The sequence below is a fragment of the Anopheles gambiae genome, chromosome 2 (assembly GCF_943734735.2).
Source record: "Anopheles gambiae chromosome 2, idAnoGambNW_F1_1, whole genome shotgun sequence".
Lineage (NCBI taxonomy): Eukaryota > Metazoa > Arthropoda > Insecta > Diptera > Culicidae > Anopheles > Anopheles gambiae.
In genome coordinates, this window is record NC_064601.1 from 12,978,508 (window position 1) to 13,002,378 (window position 23,871).

A 23,871-nucleotide genomic window follows, 5' to 3' on the forward strand; every position below is an offset into this window, starting at 1 on the left:
CTTAAGCCTGTTGTTTTTTTGTCTAACAATAAGTGAGCGTTAACAGCAAATGATAGTGCAATATTGCAAGCACCTGACAGAGGCCTGAGAGACCTGAGAGACAGGCTACTTGGCCTCTGTTTTATTGCCAAAACCCCTTCCCTGTTGCCGTCCAATTGATAATCAATCAAATGCGACGAATCCGTTGCGTTGATTGCGTTAAAACACAGCGGGGCAGCAAACAATTTACTGATTTTGGTGGCGGATTTTTCCGACATCAAAAGCAAACGTGTATAGCATTTCATCGATTCTCCCACTTCAATTAAACGGCCGTCGGTTCGGTGCTTGCTATTTTTATTACACCGCTTTCGCATGGTTCGACCAAAAAAAACATATTTACATACGCGTGTGCATTAACATTTGCCCATATACGAGGGAAACGCAAAACTCCCTTTTTTCCACATCTCAATCGCCAATAACATCTCGAGCCCAAGGCTACGGTGTAGGCGTACGGAGTGGAGGTGTGTGAAAGGTAATGTGAAGTAATGTTAATTTAATACAACCCAAAAACCCACAGCCGGGGGTTACATACACCACGCACATTGTCTCATATTTCTACTTCCCTACTCCCCCACAGAGCGCTCATAATTCGGGGTTTTCCGATTTCATCGAATACAAACACCGACGAAGGATTACGTTTCAAGTCGCACAACACAAATGAAATTTGCACTGTGAGCCAATTAAACTCTCCCACAGTGCCAATTATCACAACCGAGCTGGGGTAGGGAGGAGGCACGTGCTTGCACCTGAGGCTGAAGGAATGAAAAACTGATGTGTCCTCAGTTGTGTTTTCCTCTTGCTGCTCCGGAGGAAAGGGGAATAACATGAATCAGGACCGGTCAGATAGACAGCCGCCTGTGCGTTGTCGCTCTATCAACGCTTCCTGCGCTTCCACAATTTTAAGTCCGTTTAATTTTCATCCTCTTAAATTATTCATACCCCGAATTCCAACAGCACGTCATCATCGTCGCCCGAAAGCACACCTCCTCCTTGTGGTGGGTTGGTGGTACATTAAAAAAAGGGTGGTTAGGGAGCTACGGGGAGGGCAAAATATGATGCCTACGGAAAACAGTAAGCTTTTGGCACGCGTATCGCGCGCATCGTAAAAAAGGGGCGAAATCACAAGGCCCTCATCATTAAAAGAGACTCCCGTCCAACCACCACCCACTGCACACTACACATCCTCCCCATTCCCCTCTGCCTTTGTCGCACGTTGCCTTCCTGCGAGGGCAACACAAAAACCCGGCAGTGTGACTGTAAACGAGTTGTTTCATGATTTCTTACCCCAAAAGAAGAAGGAAAGTATACATAAAAAAAGCGGTACGGGGATACATTTTATGCTTCTGTCTTGAGGCTTCTTTTTTTAAGTGGCAGATACAATAAAAAAAACGATTTAAAAAATGAAAGATAAAAAGGTTAAGGGGTTAAGCCTGAATTAAGACCAACGTTACAAAGACTCGTTAGAATGGCTGGGATCAGGGGATGAGACGAGGTCGGATCGTAAGATTAGTCGGCATATTTGAAAAGTATTTGTGCAAGCTTTGCAAAAACCGGTACCGTAGGGCACATACGCGAATATTGAAATGCGCCTTTTGCAAAAGCCATTTCACTGGGTAAGGATCGCTAAAGTATGCACAAAGCAAAACTTTGCGCACACACAGCGCAAACAAGGCGCGTGTCAAAAGTAATCGTTTGATGCTGCTCGGTGTGTGTGTTCGAAATGTCATCCCTAATTGGGTCTCGATTGTGTTGATGCCTGGCGTCAAGGAAGCAAAGACTCCAAAAACAGGCACAGGCAGGGCGCGCGCGCGCGCATTCAACAGGCTTTACGCTGAAAAGCATTCATCAGCAAAGATATTCCGTGCTGTGGCTGGTGATGGCTGGTGTGTGTAACGGGTTGGGGGGGAGTTTTACATTAATCCTTCCATTACTTGTCAACCCGTGTGCGGCTCTGTGAGCGAACGTTTCCACAAGGATGTGCATGCTCCCGGGTGTGTACGTGTGTCCATCCGTTCGGACGTGAGTAAAAAATTAAAATCCAACCCCGGCGTGATAGGTCCACAGCGAGCCGGGGGGAGCTTTTGGTCTATTCCTCCAGCCCGGGATGCTGAGGAGATGGTACATGGAAAGGATCTTTACTCTGAACCTGTTGGCTTGGTGGGGAGATCCCAGTGTGCGCGTGTGCGGAGTCATGGCGGTGGGTTTGAAAAGTGCTCTTGTCTACAAGCATCCTTCTTTAATCCTTCGATGGTTGTGCCGAGACCGTCACTTGCGAGCACACACACACACACACACACACACACACACACACACCCGTGGGATGTGAGCACACACAGACGAGAATAAAAAAAACACGTGCGGACGACATTAAGATTGGATGTGCAGTCGGACGGAGTCGTTCGTGCGGAAAAATCACTCAGAAAGCTTCTTCCCCATGTCCTTCATGACCCCCGTGCGTGTGTGTGTGTGTTTTTGTGCGCAGTCAAGCACATATCTCATTTCGCCTTTCGGAAATTGATTGTGTGCGTTTGCGCCCATGTGTGTATGTGCGTGCTGTACGTAGATATCTCTCACTGATTGCGTACGTCACGCTGAGCGGAGAAAACAATCTTCCATTCTACAGGGATAGCGTTGTTGTTTTATGTGCTTGTTGCTTCAGCATTTTCCATTAACTTCAACGAGGCAGGCCTAGCCTAGACCGAGGCAATAAGAACGGTAGCCAACCTTGCACAACAACATGTTGCTTTTGCCCCCGCAACACACGAAATGCAAATAATGTAGCAATTTTACTTGCACAATTGTATGCTGCTGGAGCAGGAGCAGCCGCCTGCCTGTTTGCGGAGTTAAGGTTGACAGTTTTCCAAACCACGGCTGACGGCGGCTCGAGCTACCTGCCTGCGTATTGGTGTGTCTCTAGCTCTCTGTACCTGGCATGCGGTCGGCCCACAAAACTGTTACGCCATGCCGTCCCCGAAACTGTGCCTTCTTGTGCAGGTTTTTAGCTTCCACTAGCGCTACTGACAGTGCGGATTAAGAACCCAGTAGACGTTGGGCGCTCTGGACCGCAAATTAAGACTTTAGCATAGTCTATATTCCAGCGTGTTCGTTTTTCCCCAGACAGTGCCGAACATATATTAACATTAAGTGTTGATCGATTTAAGAAGTATCGGATTTGGTTCAGAGATTATAGCAGTCTGGGACTGGGACAGGTAGTTTGAAGATGGATTTTGTTACGCACATTGCATAACTATAGGCGTTTTGTCACCCCAGAGTATGCACTCTGCTTCACGAAATTGCTTTTTTCAATTTTGTTTCATTTTTTCTTGGGTAGCCCAGTGAAATCGAGTCGTGAAGAAGAGTTCTTTGTGAGAATTACGCTCATCACTGTTCCGCAATCACAGCCTAGAATTCATTTGGCAATACCAACCACCAGTTGGCCTCATTTCGCTCCTGCCGATAAGCGTATGCCCTTGCTTAATGACAACGGCAAGCCAAAAAAAAAGAAAAGAAAAACTTTTCCCTATCACCAAAACCCATTACCCACAGAGAAATTTGCTATTTTGTTTGCTTTCGGGTAAAATAGCAAGAACGAGCACACTCCCACACACACATACACCCACACTTGCGTGCTACAACGCTTCAAAACTATTCCAAACAGTTGAGCGAGAGCGCGGACACGCGGACTCGTGCTGGAAATTAAACATTCACCACCGTGCGGCTTGGCTGGCTTTTGTACAGCGAGTGAGTTTCCACGCGAACGTGCTTTCGTGCTGAAAACTATCTTTGCTTTTCCACCATTTCTTGGTGACCTTCCAGCGCTGGTTCCAGCGGTCGGAAGCGCGTTCACCTCCTGCCTGGGGTTGGAGGCAATAGATTCGACTGATTCTCTTCTTCTTTTTTTTATCCGTTTGGACATCATTTGCCCGCTCCCCCAACCAGGGTGTGACAGGGAATGGAAGGATGGAAGTCGTGGCACATTGCATTGCCGTTTTCCCCCTGCATGTATTTGCACACATACCAAGTTCCGCATTTTATTGCAGTTGCTCGGTATTATAATCATTGCTATTGATATTTAGAGTGGGTTTTGATTTTCCCCCACCCCGACATGTTCAAGTCTCACTTTTCCTGTGCGACTCTCACTGCTCTGTTTCTCTGTCTCTCTGCTTTTCTCGCACTTGCTATCATTCGCTAATGAGCACTACAGTTTTTCCTGCCAAGGGCCCACTGGTGCACCGATGTTTACCGAAACAAATGCAGCTCATGTGTCCGGTGCGCAGTCAGTGTCAGTTCTTTTTCGCTTGGGATGCACGGAACTCCCTTGGGGGGTTGGTGGGGGCGCTCGTAAACATTTCCAAATTCTGTACAGTACAGGCAGAGCGCGATAAGTGAAAATTATTGGCCCGAATTTTGGCACTTTTTTAATACACAAACACTTTCCGCCCCATAGTGTAGTCAAGCCCTGCGCTGCCGCTGCTGTTGGGCCCTTTCTTTGGGAAGCTAATTTTGTGCAAATGTTTATTGATATGCATGTGGGTTGCTGCTTTCGCAACTCTCTCGCCCCCGTACAGCACCCCCAGGATACGTTTGGTTTGACATGTTTATAATTGCATTCCAAACTCCTCCAAACCAGCACACTTGCTCGCAATGTGTGCTCCAATGCTCATCAAACCCACTTTCCTCCTTCCCCCACATCCAACCATTGCTCTGCTGACAGGAGAAGCCGTCAAAGAAGCTACAACGTCAGCAAACGAGTGGATGGGGTTGCATGCTCTCCGCTTGGTCCTCAATAAAAACAAAAAAAGATTGGTTGGTTGGTGTATTATTTTATAATGCCCTTGTTTTGAGTTTTGCTTTGCAGCGGTCGGGGCTTTATGGAGCGTCCTTTTATGTCTTGTTGGGGGCAAGTTTATCACATAAAAGAGTTGCAAATGCTCTGCTCCCTTTAATACCGAGAACGAGCAGGACACATTAGCACACACCAACACACGCACACACACACAGGCAGGAATCTCGCTGAAGCTAATGACAAGGTTGGAACTATGTTTGGTGTCTTTCTACTAATACAGTCAACTACCGACAGCACAACAGTAGCATAAGCTATCAAAATGAGTTATGCTGTTGCTGCTGCTCCTTTCAACCCCCCGAAAAACACACGATGAAAGAGAAGGACACACACACACATACATTCAGTTTGTGCAGGACGATTGCGAGCAGTTATGAAATCGATCAAACTTTATCGATTTTTAACATCCCCTGCTGTTATAAAAGTCTTACCGCCGGTGGCTTCTTCGGCAAAAAAAAAGGAAACAGGAAGGAAGGAAGCACACAACCAGGGGGGGGGGAGGAATCGTGAAAGGTCACATAAAACCCGGCAGAAGGCACCATAAAGCATATTTGATTACCCGTGCCCCAGCAGTAAACTATCAGTGCTAAAGCTAAGCCACGAATAAGGCGGTGGGGGGTAACCGGTCATCATAAAACTGTCATCCATGCCCCTGTTTTGTTGGCTGGATACTAGGTACTAATTCCTCCCCGTCCCCCTCCACTGAGTGGGGTTGTACGTTTCATAAAAATGTGTCCTCTTTCGGTTGGGCTTTGATTTGTTGACCACGAAAGAGCCAAATAAACCCGAAACGGCACGAGTAAACGATGCTTGTTGTTGCGGTTAATTTAGTCGGTGGCAACAAAACGCCAACGGATTGATTTTAGTTAGCTTCTCGTGTGTATGTGCTTAGTGGTGTTGCACTTCGACCGGTGTTCAAAAATAGAGGCACCAACTAAAACCCCCTGCAACCCATCATGCTGCGCAATGGGCGAGGAAGAAATCTATCTATAACGCTTGCAAGTACGAACAAAAAACCGCAAGCAGCAAATATAGTTCGACCTCCGATGCCAAACCACCAAACCGAATAAAAAAGAAAAACGAACCCCGGGGACGAGAAGTAGAACCGAGAAACAAAAAAAAACAACAAACGAATCCATCCATTTAGTTATTACTCGACAATATTTTCGTATTTCCCGAACTTCTTCGTTCTTCTTAGCGATACACCCGTGAGCGGGAAAAGCAAAGACAACCATACCCGCAAAAACATCTCAATGATGCCTGTGTGAGAAGGGATAAGGAAGAGGGAACGAACCGGGAGGGGAAAATAGGTGATTACGGAGGACCGACAGTATATGCTTTTTGAATCACTGCCAAGCTGACAGGAGCGACATGCCACCATTCGGCTGCCGGGCCCAGGCCAAACGCCCAGACACAGCGCACGGATCAACCACGGCCGTAGGTACGGTAGGCGTTCGGTGGCGGTCACAGGCTGTTGTGTGACAGGCGGCGGGTTTGCCGTGCTGTGTGTGTTATATCATCGTTGTCATCGTCAACGTCCCGTCGAACTTTTTACGCCCAAAGACGCAACACTACCACGCAGGCACGCCACGGGGTACCGTCCCACCGGGTCGAGTGTTGTACTCAACATCGATTCTCGACGCGCCTAGAACCTGAGAAATGATTTCGTATAAATTTATCCGAGCTCGAACCCGTTTGCGCGAGCGACCCTTTCTGCTGGGATGACTGGGGGTGACGGCCGAAGAGGGCCGAAAGCGCACGTGGTGGCGGACAGCGACGACGGCCATCAAATAAATCCTCGAACGTCGTCGTGTCCTCCTTAAACCGCTGCTCGGTTGCCTCATGATTTATGGTTACACTTGCAAGAAAAGAAGAAGAAGAAGAAAAAAATCCCTTCCCTTCGTGACTCGGGATACACATTGGCCCCAAAGCGCCCGCCTTACGAATCCCGGGACTAACCTGTGCGAAGGTTTTGGGACCGTCCTTCCCGGGGGGGGGGGGGGGGGGGGGTTATTTTTTGTTAAATAATTCGTTGCCGAATTGAAGCTCTTTATAATTTGGCTACAAAACCTTTTGGCACCCCCCTAGTCCCACACACTCAGAGAAATGAGGAATAGAAAAAGAAGGAAATTGCCATACGAGTGTATTAGTGTATATCGCTGTGTATTGTTTGGTGGTGTGGTATCCGTTAGCGCAAGGAACAAGAATATATAGACCCAACCATACACACGCGTCCTTTCCTGCATGCGACAGTGTCTTGAGCTTTCTTCCCAACCACACCCGCTCCACTCCGAACCTCACATTGAGTACCCCGGTGTGGTGGGATCCTTGCGCTGCAAAACCTGCACGACTTGGCAAAGTGGCTCAATGGAGGTAATATAGGAGACTGGAAAGCAAAAAAAAAACATACACATACACACACGCGAGCTACACCGGAACGAACATCAGATTAAGAAGCGAATGTTGGAGAGAGGAGAAAAGCTGATGACATTCCGGCCAAAAGTTCGCCCCGACCTGGGAGCGATGCAAGTCAGTGTGACTGCGCGGGAAGTGTTGGGAGGACGGTAAAATTCCATTTGGGAACCATGTTTTTTTTCTCCACAATGTGTCGTCGTCGGTTTTCCCTCCGGAATTCTTTCCCACTGGCTTATCGCAATGTGAATGACTTTGCAACAGGGATCAGGACCAAGAACCCTGTGGACGGGGAGCGAAGAAAGCATCGGCCGAGAATACGGCGGCACTCTTTGGCACAGAAATCTATAACACACTCACACATACATCTCGAGAACAGAGCGCGAGCACCGGAATCGATAGAGGAGGAGGAGGTGGCAAGATGGCGGCAGAGCAGAACAGTGCAAAACGCGGAACCCGACGGGAACGGCGGGTGCTGGGGGGTATCCACCGGTGGAGTTATTTTCACTCCGTTTCACAGTCAATTTTCCACAAATGATGTTGTTTCTGATTTGACAGAAGCAGCAACGGCGAGCGTAGTCGCTCGTTTTCCTCGCTTCGGTCGTCTATTTTTGCCGCTGCCGGTGCCACACTACCTAGATGGCCCTTTTTCAAATCCAGCCTGTCCCAAAAAAACCGTAATACACCGAACGATGAAATATATTGCCCAATGCGGCTGTTTACCTCCGCTCTGTGAGAAATGGGTCGGGAACTACTAGGGGCCCGACCGTATCAAGGCTGGAAGTGACGTACGGCGGCCACCTTATGGACTAAAAGCATCACCATCATCATCATCATCATCCGCTCCACTCCAGCATCTCCAGCATTAAGCACAAGAGAGGATGCTCCTCCAAAACAAAACGTAAAACAATTTTCATGCGTCCTTTTCTGAGCCGGTGCTCTGGATGTCCTTGACATTTTTGACGACGGGGGCGATTTTCGGTCCCATATAGGACTTCCACCCTGAAACGAATGCGTGTGTGATGTACCACAGGCAAACGCACGAACTGTTTTCTCTGGATGTAATGGAGTGTATCAAATTGATTGGAAGGGAAAAGATTTTTCATTTCTTGCCACACCAGCACATGTTACGGGCTGTTAGGCGAACCGGGGGGAGAGAATACGTTTGTGCAGGAATGGAGCATAATTAGTGGGGCTTTAAAACACTGGCATCCGCAGTATGCATACTTGCAGAATCGTAAAAATCCCGATTTTCTGATTGGTTTCTTAGAATCTGTATCATTAAAACGGAAAGTGCTTCCGACAGTTCCGAAGTATTTTCGGAATGAGATGAATATCTCAAGCATTCCATCTAACTAATCGGGAAGTTAAACGATGTGCAAGATGGAGTGTACTATACCTTCCGCGTCAGCGGGTCATATATATTTACATTAATGTCAATTTTCCATCATAAGCAGAAAGCGCTCTTGCGGGCTGTCCAATACTGCTTTAATGATGTAAGCGCAGCCGGAAGCATCCGTTACTAATCAATACCATGCACGAATTCTGCTTACTGATGGACAGACTAGTCGGAAGTGCGCGTATCGAATCTGTGGGACGGGGTGGGTAGTAACTGTGTCCCGCAATATGGTTCCCGCAGAGCTCACAAAGCACTGGCCTGCTACCAAAGTTTGATGCATCCCCGTGATTAATCAGCATAAAACCGATACGATTAATCAATTGGAAGAATCCATACACATTTCTACCTACGCCACCCAGAACCCACACGAACGACGAGAGAAGCCCACCTTCCCGGAATAGTCTCGCACCGCAGGAAATGGGAATTCTATACACCATCGCGTACATCCTGCATGTAACGGACGTGGAATATGATCTCCCTCGCGCTTGTCCGTGCTTTCTGTGGGTCTGAGCGAACAAGGGTGAAAGAGCAACCAAGATTATCAGAAGAGCACTGCTCTTTCCTCCTCCCAATCGCGGATGTGGCGTGTCTTGTGTCTCTTCCGGTTTCGTGGGTCCACGTTTGATAGACGTTAATTCTGTCGACTTCAATTTGGCGAAGATGTCACCACAGACGAACCGTCGCTGTGTCGGGATGTGTAAAACACGCTGTCTGAGTTACTAATCTTTAAAACAAAAAAGTCTGACGTTCGTCGTGCGCCACCAAACTGTTTGTTGCGATTAAAACAAACCTGAAAAGATATGCTTCCCGGCAGGTTGACCGAACGGAATTTGCCACGTAGGTTTGCTGTCTGCAGGCACCTTCTCTAGCAAAAACATAAAAGTGCTTTCCAAAACAACAACATCAACAACACGTGACGTTGTGACGGAGGCGGCACCGGTGATGGTTACGAGCGCGATATATTTTTAGACCCGGGAGAAGCCTTACTAAAGTAGAATCTTCCTTTATAGAGCCTCCAACATTTACGAACACAAACACACACACATACTGTGTTGAGCTGGCTGAGTACTCTTGTCCGCAGCGGTAGGCCACACGAACAGCCTACAATAGGGAAGGGGGAGGGGGGCGAAGGGTCTTTACCACCTCCGCTTATACTCGAACGATAATCGGCTAATGGAAGCTTGCCAACTGCACTCGAGCAACACGAGTAGTAGTAGCAGCACGACACACACCACACACCGGCCATGCAGGAAACCGGAAGAGTGCGAAGGAAATGTAACCGGTGGTAGAGAGCCAGAAGTGCAGGACACACTCACACACCGACATCGACCCTCTCTTCATCGGGGTAGAGGGCGCTTACTTAGGCTAGGCTTCACTCCGACCTCTGTCGACAGTGTGTGTGTGTCTGTGTGTCTGTGTGTGTGTAGGTCGCTTTATGCCCGAGGATAAATTCATCCTGCACTTGCTGGAGTGCACTTTGGAAAAACGTCCCCTCCAGCACAGTTCCACCATCACCATCGCCTCATTTTTTTTTTTTTTTTTGCTACTCCGTCATCGCTTCCCAATGCACCGGTAATTAAATTTTCGCTTACATTCTCATCCACTCACTTCACGGCTCGGCCTCGACCCCGACAGTCATCCATCCATCCATCCGGCAAACGTGGCCGGGCGGTGTGTGTGTGTGTGCCGTTCAGCCAGTTCAGGCGGTTGACAATGACGAGAACCCGGGTTGGCACAGCGATATAAAGCCGAAGGCCACTAGCAGACACAGTAGAATAACAACAAGAAAACTAAAGCGAACGGCAACTCACTTTACTTCCAACCAGTAAAATCAACCAACTAACCAATCGACCGACCCCGGATTTGCTTACCCCCGAGGGAGATTTGTAAGGCCCCCTCCTCTCTGCCACTTGCACCAAGGATTCGACCAGATATGTTGTACTATGTTCTCCAACATTCTATACCCGAACGGATAAGGTTCTCTTCGTTTCCTTCTTCGCTTTCTCAGTAACCCACCACAGCCCCAGCCCCATAACTTCCACCCGGTGTATGTGGAGAGCTGTATATGCGTATATATGATGTGTATGGAAATAATAATCCAATTTAAAGCGAAACCTTCATGCGGTTCTTACCGCGGGCAGGGAAGCGAAACATCCTTCCCAAAAGGTATCTTGGAGAGAGCCCGACCGTCGTCCGGAATTACGTTACCCAATCAGCGCGCTAGTTATTGGATAGAACAGAACCACTCACTCACCTCCCCATCGCCATTCGACGCGCTGCTTTGTAGGGTTTCTTCGCTTAGTTAGTCAGCAAGGCAGAAGGGTGGGGCACGAAACAAACAAACGCACACACCCTTACACACACTTGTCAGGATTCTTGTCACGGTGGCGGGCAACGTGTGTTCTTTCCTGGCCAAAAGAATAGAACTACTTCCTTCTTCCCGCAACACAACCAGTGGCGGAGACCTCCCGTGAATGCTTTTTAAAATAAAAATGGAGAGCTCAACCCCCATGGTGGAGTTCGCTTCCCGGAGGGTGTCCCTCGGCCGTTTCTAGGCTAATTCGTTTTAATCCTTACACGGAGGATAAAGAGAGAGAAAGAAGGAACGAAACGGAAATACCTCATCATGGCGGTCGGTGGTTCTTTCCTAGGACACTTTTCCACGTTTCCTCGTGGGTGTCGTCGTTGTTGTGTTCCCGCCTATGCTTAAAACCCCGCGAGGCGTCATAAGGATAATACTGCGAATTATTGATCACCCACTACGACGATGACTGGCTGTGGCTGTCGTTGGTTTGCCTTTTTTTGCGCTGCTTGGATTTAACCGGCCCGTTCTGTTTGATGAGTGAAGCAGACAAAAGGACGAAAGAACCACAGGACAATGAATCCTACATGAAAGGGTTTACTGAACACGTTGATAAAAAAATGAAACAAAGAGGGATGTACTGTCGATGATGACACAATTGAAGCTGAGTGAAACGATCAAATGAACAAGTTACTTTAATGCGCTGATAATAATATGACGATAATGGTTCACGAGTGTAAAAAAGGAACAATTGTCGTGTAGGTTTGCATGGATGTAGGCGTTTTGATGAGTTTCATTTAACGGCAGAATGCAACACAATCCTGAACGTAGGCAATTGGCGAAACGCAACATTACGCCGTTGTTGTGGTTGTTATTTGTTGCAATGAAATCGATCAATTTAGTACAGTACGCGGTTGCTTTCACTGAACAAGGATCAATTGGTTTATGGCTTAGCACATTTAGTTCTCATTAATACACTGCTTTTTTCCAGTCGTATGTGTGGCCAAAAGGTCAATTGTTGCAATTGACGAGCAGTGGCTGCAGTTGTTTTCCGATTTTCCGAACTGGAACAAATAAAATACCCAGCATTGTGCTGAACATATCCCCCAAAAATAGGGCACCATATTCTATGTGTTGTAGTACTTGTTTTCTCCCCGTTGCTACTGCAATAGAGAACAATATCATACAGTTACAGCGCACATCGTGCTCCACCTTCTAGCTATTCTAGCACCAAACGATCAAAATTTATTTATTTGTTTTAGTCCGATAAACAAACTTTCCCAACATTCGCACGGACAACAGTATATTGCCAGCCAGTTGGCTTTTGCATTTTGATGAGCGGCCCACACAATCGCTCCCTCACTCTCTCTCTCTCCTGTCACTACTGTGTACCAAGAATCGCGGTTATCATGCTTTCGTGCCTCGGGGTCGCATGTTATTGATTGAAAACGGGGCCAAACACCAAATGGGGAAGAAGGGGAGGGTATAGTAGAAGCGCCTACCGTTCACCATTGCTTCCCTGCCAACGACATTACACAACACATTCCACCCACCTCCCCATCCCTGACCGGGCTTATGCGTTCTTAAATCACACAAATCCGATTTCGATACCAAGCCGCACGCTGCAGCAGCACCCATCACCACCCCATCGGCGCGGTGGGATGATATGCCGTATGTGCTGCTTTGTGTATATCCAGCGGGCATCACTACGTTGAGCCGATTTTGTCGCTGACAATTGGATCAGCAGTCAGCGCGCGCTCTCGCGTTATTGCCCCTTCTTCTGCCCAAGATCCGCGCGTTGTCGTTGCGTCGTTTTGCGATTCTGGACTTTTATTGCCTTCGTGGTGTAACCGCGCCGAAAAGTTCATCCACCGTCGATGATAGGGTGGGGAGGGTTGAGGGTGGTTTTTCGCTTGCCCTTTGATGACTCAACCTTCCTTTCCATCGTCATGCTCATTCTCGCGAAAGCTGTAGCTGTATGGCTTTACGTGACTGTACGGGCAGCGGGTCACACTTTTTGACATTTTATGCTGATGTAATGACTTGGCAGTGCGTTCCAGCAAACGAGGGTGGTGGTCACGTTGATCAGCCGCGCACGGGTCGACGGGAACCTTTGCTACACAAATGCTTTTCACGGTGTTTCATAGTATAATATAGATTGTTTAGAAATTAGTTCATCCTCGACAGTGAGCAGTAATAAATTAAACCCATATTTCGTGCTTCATTTCATTGCAGATTCTCGTGTTCAATCAAAAGTATCTCCCGAACCCGGAGCTGAAGGATGCCCTTAGCTACCGCGAGGAGTACAACAAGGTGGCGGACAATTAAAAAAGCAAATGGAGCAAAACCAGCCAGCAACAACGAACCCTGCGAAGCATTGACGAACGTCGGACCGGATATGTCTGCACCACCAAAACGTGCGGCCACATTTCCCCTTTCATCTCACGGGACAGCATGAATAGTATTGGGACATGTGTGCGCGCATATGAATAAATCTAACCGAAGCTAGAGATCCATTGCCGGGCTCTGCCGTCTCCTCCTCCGGTGTGTGTCTGATGTTGTTGTTGAGTTGTATGTGTGTAGCAAATTATATAGAAATCCGCTTGAAAAAGCTTAACCGTTTCCAGCCGGCAGCAGCATCCGCGCGAATGCTCGATTTGCATTTAGAACGTTTGTGCAACTGTGCCTCCGTTGCATGTGCTTGTGCACTCTCGTGGCTGCGCGCACATTTATGCCAGTGTCTATCAATATACACCGCGCTGCAAGAGAAATAAATAAATACTAATCGATGTTTCAACCCAATACTGCTCGCATCCACGGTTCAAAGCGAAAGAAATCATCATCAACATGTGAGTTGGCTAGGCGAAGCGGAGTGGAAGTAGAAGAAAAAAAGAACGCCGAACCTAGTAGCAGTGACCGACCGTCACTGTCACTGCAAATTGAATGAATTAATCGATTGATGAGCGCATCACACGAACGCACAGAGAAATGCATTCCTCTCCGTGTTGAGCATAGAGTACACATTAGATAAGGAACAAAGCGATGAAGAATACTAGGCCACGGTTGGGATTTATTAGCGACTTTCAAGAAGTCAACACAAACCACACAAACTGTAACACACTTGATTGAGGTTGGCAGACAATGGGGCACGATTGTGAAGGGATGCAACATTCCCATCATCATCATCCCATCACCCTCATCAGCGTAGATCTTGCAGAGGAGGTTCTTGCCTCACACACGGTGTGGTTGCAAAAAAGCCGTTCCAGTTAAGGAGGAAGTGGACAGCTCTAGTACAGGAACCGATCTCAACCACTCGCTGCCCGGAGATTCTTGTCAGTATGATTTCATCCATCCTTGTGCCTGTGTGAGGTTTTATAGGGTGGTGTACTCTTATGGAAGCGGCAAAAACCACCACCACCACCACCACCCTCCTCCCACCAACTGGCAGCCGATCGATTAACTGTGCGCACACAGAACGCGCACGCGAGAGAACCTCACCGAGAAAGGCCTTACGGATGTGAAGTGGTTGATAAGTTCAACAGAGTCAAACAGTCAACAGCATCAGCATCAGCATCATCATCATCATCATCCTCATCTTTCGCCATTCGCTTGTTTCTGTCATCTTGTCTGTGGCCTTTTTTGTGTGTGTTTGCCAGATGATCTCCAAATGCACAATGATAAACATTTAGCTCTTCCCATCCGGAAGATGTTGCTTGCGTAGTGTGAGTAGATGAAGGGACAGAACCGTCTTCCAGCACAACTACGTACCAGTGCTACTAATGCGTCATGTGTAGGATTTGGAGAAGAAACGAGGTTTGGGCAGGAGGGAAATGTCATTTGGGCGAGATTACATCGATTGAAATGCGTTAACAGAGACAGATTGACGTGGTAATTAACCTTTGCACGAAATCATTGCTTTTACTCTCTTATGATCTACCTTTCTCAAACGAGGGAATGAGTCATCTGTTAAGGTTAAATCTTTCCAACCTGTTTCCAAAACGTTCCAAGGATACGAACAACTCATTTTGTTGAAACTTCGTCTCCACCGCAATGCGCTGCTGCGTCCCCTGTACAAGGAAAGCGCATCAAGCTAAATAAGTCAAATTCTTTCCCATTTCAAACGACATAGCTTCACCGTTTTCTCCACACACACTTATGTTGATGAAAGAATAGGCAACAAAAGCAGCAAGCAGCAAAAGTTAGTCCCTCTCAATCGTTTAGCGCATTGCTTTTCAGAAGTTGGACAAGGCGTGGAAACTTGTCGGGGGGTGTTTGGAGCTCTTTCTTTGCCTCCACAATTCCACCCTAAAGAAGGCTTTCTGACGAGGCTTACCGCCAACTCACATCAGCACAGATGCATATCATTTGGTCCACGGTAGGAGTAGGTGGGGAGGGGTGGGGGTGGGGGAGACAATTCGGTACGCTTTCTGTTCTGATTCAATGCCAGCCTAGCACCATTAGGTCCCTTCTTGTTTTTTTTTTTTTGTTTTTTTGCTCGCTTGTCCTCGCTTGCGACTTCTAATCATCCCCAGCAAGTACACTCTCCGGGTCCTTCCTCGCAAACAACGGAGTGATAGATAAGGCGAGAAGAAACGGGGCGGGGGGGTAATGGGGACGTGTTTGATGATTCGTCTCACTTCTACCATATTACACCAAGAGATGGTGTGTGTATGTATGCCTGTGTCTTTCTCCTCACTTACCCATAAGTGGCGGCGTGCAATCTATAACGAGAGAAAGAGAAGAAGGAACAAGAACGGACAATGTTTTACAAGTTTGTCTTCTTGCGGGAACACCATCGAGGGTTTTAACAGGATGGTTCTATGTTTTTTTTTGCTGTTTTGCTAGTAATACATTTTTTGGTAAAAGGGTGGAGGGTAATGAGTAAAAAGGTAAGTAAAAGATGCATTTTGGTACGATGGTTCCATAACAACACAACAAACAACGGTACCGAGAGAGAGAGATAGAGAGTGAGAGAAGGCACAGGATAGGATATGCATGTACGTGCGCAGCAGTGTAAAACGGTGTTGATATATGTGTGTGTAATTATATTAAAGGTGTCTGTATCTCTGTGTGTCTGTGTATGTTTCCCTCACCTGCGAGGACCAAAAAAAGGGGAAAAGGAAAGATACCACATGCCACATTACTATCAACAATAACAACATAACAACAGCAACAACAACATAGTACCACAAACGATTAAACGGTGTGTCTTTCATTTCCATCCAGAGGCTACATTATAGTTAGTGTTAGTACGCAAACGAAAGAAAGAAAAAAAAAACAGTGTGATAAAAGTAATAATAATTTCAGAAAAGCTAAATGCAGCTGCAGGCACACTCATACATTGGAACGGAAAGAAAGAAACAAAATACGATGGAGAAGCATGACAGATGCTTATAAAAATAAAACAATTTAAGTTATTGTAATATTGTACAGAAAACTGCACCACAGAACAGTAAATACGCCATTTAAACCGAGCGTGAGAAACGGAAATGGCACGTTAAGAATCAATGCGGCATTAAACCAATGAATTTGAGGAAAGTGCTTCTCGCACAACCCCTCCACACAAAAACACTGGACATGAATAACGAGGAGGAAAAGCTCCTTTTTTCTTTTTTTCCTAGTTTTTTTTTTTTGAGTACTAAATCACAAGAAACTTGCATAAAAGTTGCGTTTTCCCCTATCTTACTCGCTGCTTGCTGCTGGCTCACATTCATTCTGGTCCCGTTTGGGAAGGGGAGGTGTGCGTGACAAGGACACGCAAAAGTAATAAGAATCAATTTGAACGTTTCACCATTTGAGCGTAATCAACACACGCAATGGTCATTAGGTAGGGCAAGCTAAGGGCCAACCAGCCAGCGCAGGCATGCAATTTAGCAAACATGTATAATATGATCCTACATCCTAACGACACTTCCCAACCCCAAACCATCCACTACATCGACCCACACACATTGGCCTGAAGGAAATGAAGGAAAAACGATTCACACACCCCACACCGAACCCTTTCAAACCGCCTCCCCCCGTTTCAGAAGGTGATGGAGCAATTTAAGCATTAATCTCTGCGTTTTTCCCTACACAGTTCGATCACCAGCCCGCACGTGTGTTAGCGTTTCCATGGGGTCTAGCCCATACACACACACATGCACCAGCCAGTGCCATAAACGTGTAGCATAAAAATTGGTTTCCGCTCACGAACGATCCTTCCTTTCTCGCTTTCCTGTGCAATGGACGACATTAATTAAGCGTTAATTGCTATCGTGACTGCCCGCGGGTGGGCCCGGAAGCAGTTGATGCTGCCCGGCGCGCTAGCTTTCGAGAAGACGGCGGAAATCTTATCGTATTCTCTGTGCGCTTTCGAGTGTGTGTTTGAGAGGGTACGAAGCTGCGGAGGGAGAAACAGACGCCTTTATAGAATGTAAGAACCACATCCTCCCGAGTTGATTCTCTCTTTTTTGTGCCCAAAAAGGGTTTTTAGGCAACCTAACCATCACAATCACTTTTATAAAATGCTTACTACAATTCATAGTGCTTCTATTTTTAGCATCGTCAAAAGAATAGGGCCCATTCCGTCTGATTGTAGTGCAAGCGAAAGCAAGCAAGGAGCTTTGCCCTTTGCCTCTAATCAGGATACCCCCATCCTGATCCATCGCCGGATCCGCTTCCAATCGAATGATCACATCAGCACAAATGAATCATTCCCAGAAACACCACACAACTGCTGCTGCTGTGGACAACATTGCTCAGCCAGATGGAAATAAATAGGGAAAAGTTATCGGAAAAAGGCCACCACCCATCCACCCTGCCCCATATGATGTTTCTGTTTGATCTAATCGATGCTTTCGATGCTATCGTTACCCAAAAAGGGCCCACCACACCAGGACGGACGGACAGCCGTGTCGCATCAAAAAGGGGCCCACCAGAGTCTTCTTTGTAGCCTAGTATGGCGGAAGCCTTTCCCTTGTTTTTACCGAAAATTAGTCAGCCGTTAATTGAAAGCTTTAGCCCCAAAGTGCTAGAGAAGCGACCCGTCAAGCTCTAACATGTCAAGAGTTCAAAGAAGCTAGTTACGCAACTAGTACAGACACTTTATACAGAAGGCGCAGAATGAGACACCGGCTGTGCCTACACCTTCTTGGAAATCCGAACGTGTCGAAGTGCCCCCCAGAAGAAATGTGTCCCATTTTCCCCCCTCCCGAGATCGAGATAGACATGGACACACCGAGGCGTCTTGTAATTGTAATGACAAATGCCAAACAAATGGTACGAGACCTTGTGTTTGCGCTGAGTTAGATGTGGAAGGGAGTGAGGAGGATGGGCCATTCAAGAGGTGTCGGGAAATTACCCACCCGAAAAAAGGGAAAACACACACCCACACACACCAAAGCCCCCGGAATGGGACGATGGGAAAATATTCTCAGATCGAAATTCAATTACCGTATTTCTTCTCTCATCCTACGCAGAGGACAGTGGGTACCTCACCAATAACAGTCACAACGCAGTAGAAGGTATTTCCGAACCACTGGATGGCCGCCACACTTGTACACGCACACACATTCTTGCGAGACACGTGCAAGATATTGCAATAAGGTGTGAGGGTTGAGGAACAATAAAAAGTCATCACACAAGCGAAGGTGACACCATAAATAGGCAGCTTCCACATTGACCCCAAACTAATAGAAGGATCTTGTTCGCAGCTTGTTCGTGGGCTGGCTGGCTGGAGGGGGACTTCTGGAATGAATGTCCAAGAATGTCGTCCAGCACCACGACACTCCTAGCAATTTTTCCTCCTCGGGGCGTCTCGCAGGGAAAGTTTTGCTCCAATGTTGCCTCATTCTTTGGCCAATGATTACATTACCCGGGCCAGCTTAGCAGAACGGCAGCGCATAAATAAGGAGCCATGGCAAAGGAGCTCACCGCACACCGCAGCGCACAGCGGCGGGTAAACACCTACAACAGCGTTACAATCAAATCTCGTTGTAATAATGTGTAACACCCATCAGCGTTCGCTAATCACAATGTGTAGCAGGGAGCAGGAGCAAACATTAGCCAAAAGTGTGCGTAATTTTCTATCAATAATAAATCGCGCAAATTGCCCACCAAAACCTAGCAGAGCATGAGGCACCAGCAGCAACAGCAGGTGCGTGTAATGTTGATGTGTAAAGGTGTGTATGTGTAATTCAATAAATAATGCATGAAAGCTTTCCCATCGTGCTCCTACTATTGAAGTTTCCTAATAAAAGGAAACGGAGGAAAAAACCATCAATCTTCTTTACTTATACATTTCTTGCTAGTATTTCTATGTCCTATGTGTTAAGAAGCTTAGTACCACCCGGTGAAAGTCGACAAGATATTAGGAACACAGAAAGCTAATTTGCAGTGGATTCGATCTGTTACCAAAAACTGTCATCCCTGGATCACTAGCTACCTTCAATGGGGCATTGTTACACACTAACGAGTAATACACACGAGGGACATGTCTTCAGCAAATAGAGGGAGAGCAATCGTAGAGTTCAATTCTATAATTCTACTCTCCACCCTCCCTTTTTTTTTGCTTGACACGTCTTAAAAAGACATTTGCTCCCCCTGGGTGGTGCTCAGATCAAGGAAAATACTGTCCAGCTTCAAAACGATATCATCCCTGGGACAGCCAGCAGTTCCCTCTTTCCATGCCGTGTCATACTCTTTTCTAAGCAAAGCACATTCGCTAGACAAATCTTCCTTTCCTAATGCCGAGAAAAGCCCCCCCCCCCCCCAACTTTGATAGTGTTATGTTCTTAATATGTGTTCCGAGACACCGGGACGCTGTATCTTTGCAGTGACAGTGGGCAGATGCTGGATTACGGACGGCTTCGGAGTAGGGTATAACAGCGTACCTTCATCACCGACCCCTGCGTATTCGACCGTTCAAACCATCACCACCAGGCCCATCATCATCATCTCTGATCATCATCAGAGAGCAGCTGGATTAAATACACATATCCTTCTCGACACATGCGGCCGCCTCGGGTATGTCCACCCCATCAAAACCACCTGTGGTCTCCTGGCCAGGTGTTACGCCCTGTCTTCGCCCCACCTCCACCAATAAACGGTAATAAGTAAGTGCTGTAAGCTTTGCAAAAGCACACCCCGTTCTTCAATTTTAAGCCGATCTGTCTCCAAACCGGCAGTACGCAGCAACCACACCGCACACCTGCCACTTGCGTATGTATGTACCGCTAAGCAACAACATGCTGCAACTGCTGCTGCTGTAAATTCGAATGATGTTGCGGTTGTTGCGATGTGGAAAAGTAGAACGGAAATTACACACGGCAGATGCCGTTCCCTTCTTACGCGTGCCCCTCCTCGCTTGCGCCGTTCGTTCGTATTTTTGCCGTGTGCCGAGCGGTAACATATGCCATTCAATCGTGCCGCTGTCAGTCAATTCCGGAAACGTAAATACTATTTCCTTGTAAGCTCCTAGTGCTCCTAGCGAGCTGCTATCCGTACCCGTGCGATGATGCTCGTCGCTACACAACTGGAGCGCATTTTATACACAGAATTGAATCAAAATTTCCCAGTAATGGAAGTTAAGGATTTTAAATTAAATTTACTGCCCACTTGTTGCCCCAGAAGTATCCTCTGGACGACATGGAGTGTCGAGTGCGCGTTGCGGGGGTAGTAATGCAGTTAGCTTTGTGATTTTTTACTTGACATGGACAAAATGGAATTCTGGATAAAGTATATATCGATAATATGATAGTTTGTTGAGGACGGCATTGATTCAATAAAACATTATTGAAGGCTATTGTACATTTAAAGCAATGCATTTCGAATTTCTTAACATTTGTTGTACTAACGAATTGTAATTTGGTAGTAAAAAAATATACATTTAAAATAAAATCATTCAAAATTTAATGAAGTTAACACCAGGTTAACTCAGTTAATAGTTTGATAGTGGATGCGATAGTTCTTAGTAGTACAATACTCAGCTGAATCGTTCCCAAGCAGCAAAGGATTGGATTGCTCATCCGGCTATGTTACGATACCGTTACTGACCGTATTCTAGTCAAGCAAATCAACGCAATTAGACACTTTCTTATGTTTTAACGTCGTTTCTGTAGCTTTACGTAGCCCAAAAGTTTTGCTACACAATTAATTCAACCAACCAGTCAACAACAGCCTCAATTTGTAGTTGGCGCTTGCAGGAGAGATGCCAAGAAACATGGGCAAAGGATTCTGCCACAATAAATGACCGGTGCCGGAGAACACTCGCTCTCTCTCTCTCTCTCTCTCTCAGCCACACAGCACACTGACGTCAGCCGGTGGAACCGCTCTTACCGCAGGAAGCAAAAAAGGATGAGGAAAATTGTGCCGGCAAAAGTAAAAATAACATTATTCTTTCTGTCTAACCGTTGCACACAACCCACACTATAACAGGGGGGGGGGCGGGGATCTGCTCCTTTCTTACTAAGCCAAATTGGCCTCAAAGCCACACACAGAGAGAGAAAGAGGGCAACAAGGATGGGTGCTACAAGAAATAAATAAATAAACCATCCATGAAAAGCTTTTGCTGCGGAAAGGAGAGCGAATAAAAAAGCAGAAACCCCAAAGCCCTGGTTTTCCCCCACAATTCACAGGAAAAATTCGGACCATGAGAGGCGAACCCCACCCCATCTATCCTCCACTCCTCACCATAACTACAAATCACTCTTCTTTCGGTCTGTGCGCTTTACAGCAAATGGGAAAAGGGGAAGAACATTCGCGCCGTGCGCCCCGAACTGCGTATTGTTTCTTTACGCTTTCCGAGCTCGCTGCCGGATAAGCGGTGGAGGCGCACGCGAGAGAGCGGCAATTTTAACCGACAACACAAATCAAGGGCCCGGGCACGGGCGCCAAGGACGAAGCGAAACAGGCGCCGCCCGCCGGGAGCTTTTTCATTCCGATGAAAAGTTTGCGTCGAGTTTAGATTGCAAACAAAACAAAAAAGAAAGCTCAAACGAATCCACTCTTCTTTTTCTCCACTCACTTTTTGTGTGCTGCTGCTTCCTTTTGAAAATCGGGCAAATGAAAAGCATTTTTCAAAGTAAGATTCAACAAAAAAAAAGTCGTGCGGTTAAAATCTACCAACGCGGAAAAAAACGCTTCAGCGAACTTCTTTCCGATGAAGCGGGCGGCGAAAGAATTAGGGAAAACACGGAGCTGGTTTCCTCGGATGACCGAATAAATATACACGGTCACGGAGGCTCTCTATTGCCTGTTGGGTCGTTGGTACTGCTACTACATCCTGAAATTGGAAAAAAATGGCCAATTGGAGTAATGTTGCAATGGCAAACGAACAACAACATCTCAACAGTAGGAACAGGGGCTCGAACATCCACCTTCCTTCCGGGGAAGATATTGCGCTTCCGCAGTAAACAAACAGCCACCAGCGGTTCGGTTCGATCTACACAAGCGTCTCAATCCTTTAATCAAGTGCATTCTGTGTGTGTGTGTGTGTGTATGTGTGTGTGTGTGTATGTGTGTGTGTGTGTTTTCCCTTTTCCCTCTCCCAATCATTGCTCGCTCTCGGAGTAACAGCTGCCGAAACGAAACGCAACAATCTATTGATAAACGCTCCGTCCGCACCGATCTCGCCCGCAGCAGGCAGGCTAACAAAACAAACAAAAAGTGCAATATTACACACTAAGCGGAGTGGGACGGGAGATGGAATTGGATTTGGATGTGGTTGTGTGTGTGTGGATTGGATATTTATTTTCGTTCTGCGTGAACGCCTAAATAAAGTCTACGGACGCACAAACACGCACTGTGGTGCATGTTGAGATCCTTCTTCGTTTGCTGGATGGTTGCTAATCTGTATGAGCAATAAGAGAAGTGCGGGAAGGTGATGTGTTGTGTTATGTTGGACAGATCATCCTCTACCGTCAGCAACAAGAGAGTTGCTCCTGTTTCTCTTTCCCGCTTAAGAACACACAAACAAGGAAAGCAGCAAGTTAAAGCTATTGGCTTGCAAGCGTTGTAAGTAAAACTTACAGCCTGAGCTTTGATTGAGAAAACCGAGCACCAGTGTAGCTTCTTTCATCGTTAATAAAACGAAAAGCAATATGTGTGTGCATTAAAGGTAAACTCAAAGTTTGATTTCCAAAGCGTCAAAACACACACACACACACACACAAATAGAGGAGTACAAGAGATGAGGAGAGTTGTTTTAAAGCTTCTTGCTACGTTGAAGTATTTCAACAAACAACAACAACGCCACACACTCCTGCCGTCGTCCTATTTTCCCATAACTTCAGTGTTTGACTTGTTTGAACAAACTTTTTCCTCTTTTCCCCCAATCCGAGACATACGGCCACGCCTTCCTGTGTGTATTGCTTCGCGCCGAGAAGGGCAGGAAAATCGTCACGACGTTTGGCGACCCAGTACGCGTAGGTCTAGTAGCTAAAGATAAACAATCTTCATGGGGAGGCTCTTCTCGGAAGCCTTTCCACCACCACTACGAACTACGTCCTTTTCTCGTCTATTTGAAAAGTCACTCGAAAGGGTCGAAGAGCGTTCGAGACATTGGCAAACAAGCTCTCAGGTGCTGCAGCTCTATATTCGATTTGCTACCAGAATTTAGATAACACTTGCGTGCGAAGGGTCGAGAGCCTTTCTGTGCCGTTCTGCTTCCGTTTTTTTCTCTTGTTTGCTCCACACCTCAAGCAGGTCATGTGGCGAAATTTTGGGCTCCGGTAAAATGAGTTTGTGAAATATAGAGAGCTGTGATGAAGAAATAGGGCTACCCCCTCTCGAAAGCAATTCCTCTGTTTCTATGTCATCCTATCAATTTCCGGTCCAAAATCGAACTCTCGGGTGTTCGTGTGTTCCCCTTCCCCTCTATAATGATAATATAGCTGT

The 23,871-nt window shown here is 46.8% G+C and overlaps 2 protein-coding genes across 12 annotated transcripts in view; one reads left to right on the top strand and one right to left on the bottom strand.

Moving 5' to 3' along the window:
• Window positions 1-13,797, top strand: part of LOC11175822 (uncharacterized) — a 55,130-nt gene extending 41,333 nt beyond the window's left edge. Inside the window, exon 6 of the mRNA XM_061642981.1 lies at window positions 13,231-13,797. Within this exon, the coding sequence (XP_061498965.1) occupies window positions 13,231-13,323 (93 nt within the window). The 3' untranslated portion in view covers window positions 13,324-13,797. The remainder of the gene's footprint in view (window positions 1-13,230) is intronic.
• LOC1281129 (RNA-binding protein Musashi homolog 1) overlaps window positions 1-23,871 on the bottom strand; it is a 91,805-nt gene that overhangs the window by 32,555 nt on the left and 35,379 nt on the right. For 7 of the 11 annotated variants that reach the window (XM_061642966.1, XM_061642968.1, XM_061642967.1 and 4 more), the window contains one exon: window positions 15,696-15,716. The exons of the other annotated variants lie outside the window; for them this stretch is intronic. In XM_061642966.1, the coding sequence (XP_061498950.1) occupies window positions 15,696-15,716 (21 nt within the window). The remainder of the gene's footprint in view (window positions 1-15,695; window positions 15,717-23,871) is intronic. 11 annotated transcript variants of the gene reach the window in all.